The sequence below is a fragment of the Aethina tumida genome, chromosome 1, assembly GCF_024364675.1.
Source record: "Aethina tumida isolate Nest 87 chromosome 1, icAetTumi1.1, whole genome shotgun sequence".
Classification (NCBI taxonomy): Eukaryota; Metazoa; Arthropoda; class Insecta; order Coleoptera; family Nitidulidae; genus Aethina; species Aethina tumida.
Genome location: NC_065435.1, coordinates 6,848,916 through 6,861,328, shown reverse-complemented (window position 1 = coordinate 6,861,328; position 12,413 = coordinate 6,848,916). Strand labels below are relative to the sequence as shown.

Below are 12,413 nucleotides of genomic sequence, written 5' to 3'. Positions count from 1 at the left end.
ACCTAACCACACCTAACCTTACTTATTTTTTTCAGAAACTTCATCAAAAATGGATTACTTTTAAAAAAAAGAAAACAATTTTTTATGAAATGAAATCTTAGAGAAAAAATAATTTTGAATTTAAAAATACTTATTTTTTTTTAGAAAGTACATAAAAATAGAATATTTTCAAAAAAAAAAAAAGAAATATAAATTTAACCTAACCTATTTTTTTCAGAAAGATAATTAAAAACAGAATGTTTTCAAAAATAAAAGAAAATATAAACTTAACCTAACCTATTTTTTTCAGAAAGTTAATAAAAATAAATTATTTAAAAAAAAAAATTATCAATAACGTAATTTTTTATAAAATGAAATCTTATAGAAAAAACAATTTTGAATTTTAAAAAATACTGATTTTTTGAGGTTTGTCCTTGAAATTTTTATGAAATTTTTTGTATATTATATAACTATACTGTACTAAAAGTACATTTACAAATATATAAATAAATAAATATAAATCTATTCTAACCTAATCTAACCTATTGTTTTTTCAGAAAGTTCATCAAAAATAGAATATTTCCAAAAAATAATGAAATATAAACCTAATCTAACCTATTTTTTTCAAAAAAAAAAAAAAAAATATGAAATGAAATTTTAGAGAAAAAATAATTTTGAAATTAAAAAATACTGATTTTTCAATCTTTTTGCTTTTTTTTTCAAATTTGTAAATATTTTAACAATAATAATATTTTCAAATATTTATATAATAAAAAAAACTTAACTTTGAATAAACAAGATTTTGAAATTTCTTAATTAACAGTAAATTAAATTAATTTATTTTTTAATTATTTTAATTAACAATTTTTACTTTTAATAACAAAACTTAAATAGTAAATTCCATTTTTTGATGAACAATATTCCACAATTAATAAAATAAAAATAAATTCAGTTGATAATAAACTTTAGCTGTTGATGGTAAAATAGAAATATTAAAAATTTGATTTTTTGTTATAAAATTTTCGTAAATTATTGAAAATTAATAAGTCATAGAATATTTTAAAACAGAGTATCGTAAATTATTGAAAATTTATAATAGTGTAATAGAATACTTAAAAAAACATGAGAAATCATGAAAAAAATATAAATATATATTTTTTATATTTAATGAAAATTACAAAATTTTCAAAAATTAATAAAAAATTGAAAAATTACGTTATTGACAATTTTTTTTGAAATATTCTATTTTTTATGAATTTTCTGAAAAAAAAATAGGCTAGGTTAGGTTAGTTTGGGTTTATATTTTTTTTTTTGAAAATATATTTTTTATGAACTTTCTGAAAAAATAGACATACAGTATAAAATATTTTTTTCATAAAAATTTCAAGGAAAAATCTTAATTTTTCTCTAAGAAATTTTAATTTTTTTCAACTGACCAAGACAAGTTCTTTATCATGGCTAAAAATAGAACATTAAAAAAGTATATATGAAAAAATATTGAGTTTTTGATTTTTTATTATATAAGACGTTAAACCTTATTTAACCTAATTTAATAAAAATTGTTTAATTTTCAAAAATTAATAAAAAATTTAAATTTATGTTATTTTTGATGAAATTTTTGAAAAAAAATAGGCATTAGTATAAAAAAATTCATAAAAATTTCAATCAAAAACCGCAAAAATCGGCATTTTTTTAAACTTAAAATTAACTATTCACTAAAAAAATACTCTTCATTGCGCCGAAGAGTAAAATATTTTGAGAAAAAAAATTGTCGATAGCTCAATTTTTCGATTTTTCATGGCTGAAAATAGGTCCTAAACAATTATAGAACTGTTGGCTTACGGAAATATTGAATGACTAATACCCCTGATGTTGTTACGTCTTCATGCTGCACATGAAGGAGCTCAATAATTCGATTAAGCGTCCCAAATTTGCCTCTGCAAGAGCCACTTCGCCAAACCGTCCGACCAGTCCGGTACTGACGCCGACAATCAACGAACCGTTTGATGATGATAAAAAGCCATTTTAAAATCGTCATCGGATAATTAGCATGAAAACACACCGTTTAATCGATGATTTCCCGCGTTAACGATTTTAAAAGGAGACTCGCGGAACGTGACGGAACGCATTGTCCTTTTTATTCTCACCCAAAAAGCCCCTGATTAAAATAAAAAAGAGGAAACTTACTGCTGACAGATCCTGCCACTGGAAAACGTTCCCGGCAATCGCCGTAAAAAACAACGTTCAAAGGCCTCGAGTTAGCAGGAAGTAAACACATGGCCTTCTGTAATTCGCACTCGTTTTTAAATGTGACCATATTTGATGCACAGACTGGTTCATCACCCGATCCTTCGCAATTTGTAGGACACACACAATCGCCCGCCTCGCATCGGGCCCCATATTTACATTCCACGCCTTGACATAAATCTAAAATCGTTTCCATATGTTTTACAATTCGTTCCTATTTATCCAATAAGGGTTGTTTTTATTTCATATTTTGAACTGGCTGATTTTGAAGCTGATAAACACAAATATTAACATTTGCCTATCGTCGACGTTTTGGATGTATTTGGAAATTTTTCTGCTCCGTAACACGCGAATGGGAATTAAGGGTATTTATACAATGCTGCTGTGATGATTTGAAAAGTTCGATTGTTTATGTTTATCGATAAAATTCGATAGCAAATAAATATGCATACCCAATAATATCGGAATAATTGGTTTCAGTTCAAAATTTAAATTAATAATGTTCGGCATTCTCAGTCCAGGATATTCTGTGTATGGTGGTAAATCGACATGCACTGTAATTTAATACAGCGAGATGCAAAAGTGCATTCGGAAAATAGCTGATTAATTAAATTTACTTTGGGATTTCGATTAATGCAGGGTTGTATGGAATAAGGTAATTGTTAATGACTTACCGCAATTTCCTTTGTACGCTACAAGGATATATTGTTTCATTTTGCAAGAGGCCATATGAAGTTCGCATTCATTTGCGTAAGTTACACCATCTGTACCACATACAGACCCGTTGTTTAGCTACGAAGAAATGTATTTTATAATATTTTATTACGTCAACTAAATTATCTATTGTGATTGATTATTTTGAGACTGCATATACGAATTTTTTTATGTAAAGATGAATTTTTGATATCGATTGTTTAAATTTATAAACCTATTTAACAGGGTAAAAATTTACCGAAAATTAAGTTATTACTATTGTATATTAATTTAACGACAAAAATGTTCCAATTTTTACAAGATGTAATTTAGCTCTGATTATAATTAAAATTATCACTTCAAAAAACACTTTCAAGCTTTAAAAGGAAGTGATTTTACTGAATATTTATTAATTAATTACACACATATTTTTTTACAGGTGAATGTCAGTGTTTAGGCAAGGAACGGCATTTTTGTAAGTAAACAAAATTTTTTTTAATTACCATAAAGTCTGTTAATTGGTACGTACTAATTATAAGTTAAAGCACATATTTTATTTAAAATATACTTGAATGTACTTTTGAAATATTGCCAGTCAAAATAAATATGATTAAATTCATGAAAATTAATCAAATATTTGTCCAAAAGTATATAAAAAATTGGATTTAGGATATTCAAAGGAAACGAGTTTATTGAACTGTCAAAATACACAAATTATTAATTAATTACTCCCATATTTTTTCCATTTATATAAGATAAGCCAAATATTCACATATTAAATGATGAATGATGGAGTTTATTGAATTCCTAAAAAATACTTAAATTATTAATTTTATCAATATTTAGGCAAAAAAAAACAGTTCTATAAGATACCCTAAATTTTAATTATATTTATAAAAATTAATTAAATGTATGTCAGAAGTTATTAGAATTATTAAAGGAAAATGAGTTCATTGCATACTCAAAATATATAAATTATTAAAGTATTATTCACATATTTTTTCACTTTTTGTTTTAGTATTTAGGAAAAAATATTTACTATAAAAGTTTAAAGTTTATTAAATACACAAAAATACATAAATTATTAATTTAATATTCATATTTTTTTTCACTTTTAGTATCAATATTTGGGTAAAAAAACAGTTCCATAAGATACCATATCTTTTAATTAAATTCAGGTATTAAATAATGAACAATTGAAATAATTCTGTAATAATATTTTTGAATAAACATAGAAAACGTTGCCAGAGAAAAATAATAAAAAATATATAAAAATCAACTAAATTTATGTTAGAAGACATTAGAATTATTAAGGGAAAATGAGTTCATTTGAAACTCAATATATATGCATTAATAAAGAATTATTCATAAATTTTTTTCACTTTTTATATTAATATTTAGGAAATATCAAATATTAAATGATTACCATTGAAATAATTCAGTGAAAGTCAGAAGACATTAGAAATATTAAGGAAAAATAGGTTTAATGAATACTCAAAATATATAAATTATTAAAGTATTATTCACATATTTTTTTCACATTTTGTATTAATATTTAGGAAAATTATTTGTTATACAAGATATTAGAAGAATTAATGTGAAACGAGTTCATTAAATACTCCAAAATACATAAACTATTAATTTAATATTCATATTTTTTTACTTTTAGTATCAATATTTAGGTAAAAAATAGTTCCATAAGATACCATATATTTTAATTAATTTCAAACATTAAATGATTTACTTTTGAAATAATTCTGTAAAAATATTTTTGAATAAACATAGAAAACGTTGACAGAGAAAAATAGTAAAAAACTATATAAAAACCAACTAAATTTGTCAGAAGACATATTAGAATTATTAAGGAAAAATAAGTTCACTGAGTACTTCAAATATATAAATTATTAAAGTATTATTCACATACTTTTGTCACTTTTTGTTTTAATATGTAGGGAAAAAATTGTTATAAAAGATATTAGAAGTATTAAGGAGAAACGAGTTCATTAAATACTCAAAAATACATAAATTATTAATTTAATATTCACATTTTTTTCACTTTTAGTATCTATATTTAGGTAAAAAAACAGTTCCATAAGATACCACACATTATAATTAAATTCAGATATTATTGCCAAAATATTTTTGAATAGACAAAGAAATTGTCTGTGTTGTGAAAATTTATTAATATTTGTCAGAAGAGGTGTTATAAGAATTAAGGACAAACAAGTTCACTGAATACTCAAAAAGACATAAATTACTAACTTATTACTCACAAAAAATTATTATTGAATTTACAATAAAAATTTATGACAAAAAATATAAAAGTTAACTAAATATTTGTCAAAAAATATGTTAAAAGGAAATCCCCCTTTTACACAAAATTTTAATTTATTATTAAATTTTTTTTCATAATAATTAATATTTAATATATTAAATTAAATTTACATATTGATTTATAAATTTAACAAATAATTAAGTGAAATTAAGAGACCATTATAATCCTCAAAAGAGCTTTTTCCCAAAATTACAATATTTTAGTATAAATTTGTCATATAAGAATTCTGAGTGTGTGAGTGTGTTACCTCTAACAGAGACAAATATTGAAAAAATATGCTTTTAAACCCAATAAACAAGTCATGTCAATTAATTTACAAAAAAAAAAATACGCATTTCACGTATACCGGTATCAATAGAGTTATGTAAAATTAAAACCCAAGTTCGGAACGTTTTTAATGAATTTGGTACGATGGAATCAATACGATTGTGGTAATTCCGTAAACAAGTCTGCTGTTATGTATCTAAAAATTAAAAAAAAAAAAAAAAATGTGATTGTATACGAAATCATTGTACGAAACGTGAAATCTGATGCCTGACAATAAATCCATGGTAACATTTCTGAAGCATCCCCGCTATTTTCATGCACTGCAAAACCTTTAATCATTTACTATCTGCGTCCAAGTCCACAAATTCACGACCGACTTTTTCCTCTCTCCCATCTACTGCCCGACAAGTGTATTATGTGGCCAACAAAAGGTAATTTTTTTCATTTTACAGTCGCAACCGGTAAAAACAAATAGCAATTTTACGCGGCCTAGTGCATATATTGTTTGATTTTAGAACCAGGTCCCGTCAAAGTTCAGATTTCGTTTTGTGTAAGTCGGTCCATCTGCTACAACATCGGCCGTTGTTGAGCTAGGAACAAATGTATTTAACTATCGTCTATATACTAGCCGGTAATATCACGACCAGCGTTGAATATAAATACAGGATTTCAATAAATCTGTACGTGCCCCAACTGTATATAGGTTAATTCGAATAAAATTCTTTTTCATTTTCGCTTAAAATTTCAAATCGATGCCCCAAGACACGCATATTAATTCTTAATTTTAAAACCATTTCAATTATTTATTACTAAATAAATTGAACAGTTTTATAATTGAACTTTTAAAATTGTAACGACTGTGAATAACAGAAACACAGAAGAAAGGTAAATAGAGAGTATCATCCTAATTTAATACTTTTCTCTGTGATACTTTGAAAATTATTGGCTTTTTTACAAGTAAAATAAAAAAAGATATTTTACTAATATCCTGTATATGTGAAACTTTTTCCAAATATTAATATACATTAAAATTTTATAAAGTCAAAAAGGTTCTTTCAGTTCTTTATAAACATATTTTTTCATAATCCCCATAGAATCTTAGTTTCAATATAAATGTAAAAGTTCAAACAAAATGTATTTCAGAGTATTAAAGTGAAACGAGTGGAAAGTCATCGTACATATTTTAATACTTAATTACTTACATATTTTATTCTTTCAATATTTAGGCATTTTTATAAAAATATGCGAATTAATTTAATTACATTTTGTTATTTTGTATTTAATTTATATAATCAACTTTAAAACTACTGCTAAACAAAATATTTACGATTAAATTTATAAAAAGTATATGTTAAAAAAGATATAATAAATTAAATTTTGTAAATAAAATTTGTGAATAAATTGAATTAAAAAAGTAAAGAATAGAATTTAAAAATATTCTTTGTAATAATATGAAAAATTATTTTTCCAGTTTAACAGAATGTGAATTTTATTATGTACTTTGTAATATTATTGTATTTTCTTCAAAAATATGCATTTTAGTATCAATAATAAGACAAAAAAGGAAAAATAATTATAATTATGTTTATATATTCTGACAAATATTTGTTACAAGAGATAAAAAATACGGTTTAAACAGAATTTAAAAATATTATTTGTAAATAAACGTAACTAATTGTATTTACTGGTCTATTAATAATTTAATAAAAGAAATTTCGTTTTTTCTCTTCATGAAAACCTGATTCTTATTATATATTTTATAATCGAGATAATTTAAATTAGAATATAAAATTATTGCTTGAAAAATATGCATTTTAAATTATTAAAATGTAACAAATATCTATATTTATTTTCTATTTTTATTATCGATACTAAGGAAAAAAGGCAAAATAATTTTAGTTAGTTTTATAGATTCTAATCAAATATTTATTATAAGAGATATAAATAATTATAATTAAAACAGAATTTAAAAATATTATTTGCAAATAAATATAATTATTCCTCTTTACAGGTCTTGTGATAATTTAATATTAAAAATTGTTTTTTGTCTTCATTAAAACCTGATCCTTATTATATCTTTTATAAATGAGAATTTTAATTAGAATATAAAATCTTTACTTAAAAAAGTTTTAAGGAGTAACAACTATTTTTTCTACTTTTAATATCAATACTAAAACAAAAAAGGCAAAAGAATTTTAATTATTTTTATAAATTTTGATCATATATTTGTTATGAGAGAAAAATTAAAATTAAAACATAATTTAACAATGTCTTTTGTAATTAAATATTGAAAATTCTTTTTTCTCTTCATTAAAACCCAATGTTTATTATATATTTTATAAACGATATAATTTTAATTAGAATATAAAATTGTTATCTTGAAAATATGAATTCTAAAATATTGTGTAAGAGGTATCTTTTCTACTCTTAATATTAATAGTAAGGCAAAAAATATAAAAATAATATTTGTTGAAAGAGATACAAAAATTTACAAGAATTTTCCAGAATGTTTAGAAGTCTAGTAATGCAATTATTATTATTTTTTTTTTAAATCATTAAAATGTGACATTTATTGTACTTTATAAAACATTTAATTTTAATGTGAATATTAAAACAATGTGTTTTAAAGTATTAAAGGAATTTAATGAATATCCAATGTACACAAATTCTTAGTTTTCATATTTTTCCAGTTTTAGGAATTGATAATAAAACATAAATTTTAAAATATATACGATAAAATTGACTAAAATTGAAGTGAAATATGTCTATAAATATAGTAAATTAAATTCTGCACCGAATTTACAAAACCATTTATATATAAAAATTGAAATTGCCTTCAACGCAGCTAATAATTTAAAGTCGAAAATGTTCTTTTGCCAATACATTATAAACGTGATTTTTCCCCATAATCCTTATAAAAGGTTCAATTTTACTCTGATCATAAATTTATCACTTCAAACAAAATGCGCTTTAAACGTATTAAAGTGAACGAGTTTACTGAAAAGCCAAGATACACATATTAATTCTTAATTGCACACATTTTTATCCCTCTTTTAGTATCAACATTGGCAATTTCATGCGATTTATACCCACTGAAACTTTTTTTTTCTTCTATTTTTGGCGTTTTGCGGTTTAGAATTTAATTCGTGAATGTTCGTGCGTGGCTTTTTAATGCAACGTGAAAATTTCGTTTAAAGAGCGAACAATTTATTGTTCGTTGCCGATCATTAAAACGACCCGGAGGGGGTGGGTGAGGTGTATGAATAAGACAAACATTTACGTGATTTCGGAATAGTTGGGAAATCTTAAACTAGACCAAGTATCGGATCATGCACATTAATTACAAACTATGGCAATTAAATACTTTAACATTTACAAAAGTTTATTGTTTACTACATGCTTTAGCGATACCTTAACTTACACTGATATAAACTGCACTATCAACTACGAAAGTCTATAATTATCGAGATTTTCGATTTTGACTTGAGTTACCGTGCACAAAGTTTATTAAACCTCAGTGTATCGGTGTTCCATGTAATAATAATTAGCAACATTTATTAGTTGGAGGGTTGTTGTTGAAATTGGCGTATCGATTCTTCTTGGAAAAGTTGCTGAGCATTATGGGGGTAACAAAAATTTCATCTTTTTACGATACACCTCCATCTTTTGTGCCAAGTAATGCAATTTAACTTTATAAACATGTCAGACTTGTCTCAAAATAATCAATTTTCAAATTTAAACTTATTTAACACGACCACGTTTTTAGTTATGTACGACTTGCACGAAGCCATTACACCAACAAGTCAAGATAAAAACGAACTGAAAAAACCGAAAAGATTTATTTTAAACAAAACCGTCCGGTCGACCTGAAAGAAAATCGGTGTGTGTATAATTAACGTAATTAAAAGTTTTGTCCGGCGATTTGTCAACACATTATCTCCGTGATATAAATCCCATCCCCGGAGCAAATCTGTGCCCATAAAAGGGGGACAATTAAAGATTATTTTATTATCCGCTTTAAGATTTTATTACTGCGGATTAGGCCATCGGCAGTAATGGCGTTTTAAAACGTTAAACATGCACCAGTTACTTACCTTTGCGTCGTTGCACGATTGGGGACAAACACATTTGCCCTCCGATACCCCGTCGCTTTCGCAGACCGAATAAAAGTCGCATTTTTTATTTTCGCAGCCATCTGTGGAAAAAAGACACGTGTCATTCATCACTGCGATCGGGATTTTGGATTGTACGGTTCGATTGGAATTGTTTTTCGTGTGTTGGAAATGATTTGTTGGGGGGAGCTTTGTAATTAAATTCATTGGGGTTTTATTAAAATATTAGGTACCGACAAAAGTAGTTTAATGATTTGCTTGAACGTAATTTTATATTGTATTTATAATTTTTATATCAAACTGTACACATTATATCAAAAGCTTTAAGCTCATTCTAATCATGTTATTTGTTTTTTCCTTTGTTGTGTAATAACTCATTGTTTTATTAATTAAAAAATCAGCTTAAGTGCCTCGAAATGTGTTTCAAGAATATGGTACTTTAACATCTTTTGGTTATTGTCAGTGTCAATGAGCTCTAAAGATGTACCACGTCAAATTAAGAATTGCCTCGCACAAAATCCTTGTTTGGTCATTCAACTGATGAATCAATCATTAATTTCATAAAAAAAATTTGGAAAAATGGATTCCATAGAAATTTAATCAGGTTAACAAAAATGAAGCTTCAAAATGTTAAATAACATAGTTCAGAAAATTCTCCATGTCATTATAGAATTTTTTCTCGTGGCATGAATTTTGCTTGTTTGACATTGACCAAAAATAGTTGTATAATAATAATAATTAAATTTTGAATATTTTAAATTATTTTTTAGCTTAAACTTAAAAATGTCAAAAATATTGAATATATCAAAAATATCAGAAATCAAAAATATAAAAAATATAAAAAATAGATTTCATATAAAATTAGTCAGGATAACAAAATATTAAAGATAAATATTTAAAATATTAAGAATATTAGAAATATTAAAAATATCAAAAATATCAAAAATATCAAAAATATCAAAAATATCAAAAATATCAAAAATATCAAAAATATCAAAAATATCAAAAATATCAAAAATATCAAAAATATCAAAAATATCAAAAATATCAAAAATATCAAAAATATCAAAAATATCAAAAATATCAAAAATATCAAAAATGTCAAAAATGTTAAAAATGTCAAAAATATCAAAAATATCAAAAATATCAAAAATATCAAAAATATCAAAAATATCAAAAATATCAAAAATATCAAAAATATCAAAAATATCAAAAATATCAAAAATATCAAAAATATCAAAAATATCAAAAATATCAAAAATATCAAAATTGTCAAAAATATCAAAAAAGTTAAAAATATTAAAAATGGATTTCATATAAATTTAGTCAGGATAACAAAAATAGGCATTTAACTAAAATATCAAAAATATCAAAAATATCAAAATTATCAAAAATATCAAAAATATCAAAAATATCAAAAATATCAAAAATATCAAAAATATCAAAAATATCAAAAATATCAAAAATATCAAAAATATCAAAAATATCAAAAATATTAAAAATATCAAAAATATCAAAAATATCAAAAATATCAAAAATATCAAAAATATCAAAAATATCAAAAATATCAAAAATATCAAAAATATTAAAAATATCAAAAATATCAAAAATATCAAAAATATCAAAAATATCAAAAATATCAAAAATATCAAAAATATTAAAAATATCAAAAATATCAAAAATATCAAAAATATCAAAAATATCAAAAATATCAAAAATATCAAAAATATCAAAAATATCAAAAATATCAAAAATATCAAAAAAGTTAAAAATATTAAAAATGGATTTCATATAAATTTAGTCAGGATAACAAAAATAGGCATTTAACTAAAAAGCTACATGTTCCATTTGAGAGTCAAAAGTAGCTTCAAAATGTTAAATTCTACCCAACATATAGTCCAGAAATTTGTTACTTATTTTGTAATTGACCAATTTTTTACGTAATAATCAGTTTTAATGAAGAGGTTGATCATTTCTTCAGTTCCAACAAGTCCAAATAACAGTTGATTATTTTGTAGAACAAAAGTTATTCTAATTAAGGAAAGTCATCACGTAAATTACTTTTTCCAGTACCTAATATTAAATCGATTTATTTACTGTGCAATAAAATATTTATAATTTCGATGAATGAATCATTTAAGGGATCAAATAAATAAACATTATTCCATTAATTTTAAATGTAATGAAGCGAAAGCTTCGAATAAAACTACAACTTTCATCGACTTGTTTTCATACTCAAAACTCAATATTAATAATGACTTGAGTTTTGTTCAAGAATATTTAATAATTGACATAAATTCCAAGTGAACTTTCGTCTATATTTTTGATGTAATCGTTTAAAATTTTAGTTGTTAAAACCCAAATAAAATAGAGCTGATTTAAAATCACACATGAAATCATCCCTGTCATTTCAATCTAGATTTTACCGGATATGTTTTTAAATAATTTAAAAGAAATAGATTTCAAATATTGTTGCTGAACTAGAATACGACTTTTTGACATTTAATATTAATTCACAAAAAAAGCAAAAACACCCGTTGACATGAAACTGTCAGCGGAATTTCAGGTTTTGAATAAAAATTATTGAACGTGCACATTAATTATGGACTCCCTGTTAAACTTCACTATTCGTGATATATCACAACGGGAAAAAACTAAATTTCAAAAACAATTCGTCCAATATTTGTATTAGTTTACTTTTTACATTAATATTTTCGTTAACAAATGTCGATAACTTACGTCTGATTTATACAACCAGAAAATCCATGTTTCAGCTTTGA

The 12,413-nt window shown here is 23.7% G+C and overlaps 2 protein-coding genes across 2 annotated transcripts in view; one reads left to right on the top strand and one right to left on the bottom strand.

The window, feature by feature from the left end:
• Window positions 1-12,413, bottom strand: part of LOC109608374 (agrin-like) — a 327,266-nt gene that overhangs the window by 25,992 nt on the left and 288,861 nt on the right. Inside the window, exons 12-14 of the mRNA XM_049962316.1 lie at window positions 9,616-9,716; window positions 2,901-3,018; window positions 2,167-2,406 (exon numbers count right to left, since the gene is read on the bottom strand). Coding sequence (XP_049818273.1) covers window positions 2,167-2,406; window positions 2,901-3,018; window positions 9,616-9,716 — 459 coding nt within the window. The remainder of the gene's footprint in view (window positions 1-2,166; window positions 2,407-2,900; window positions 3,019-9,615; window positions 9,717-12,413) is intronic.
• LOC109608367 (uncharacterized) overlaps window positions 3,365-12,413 on the top strand; it is a 315,358-nt gene continuing 306,309 nt past the window's right edge. Inside the window, exon 1 of the mRNA XM_049962319.1 lies at window positions 3,365-3,394. The gene's annotated coding sequence lies outside the window, so the exon portion shown is untranslated. The remainder of the gene's footprint in view (window positions 3,395-12,413) is intronic.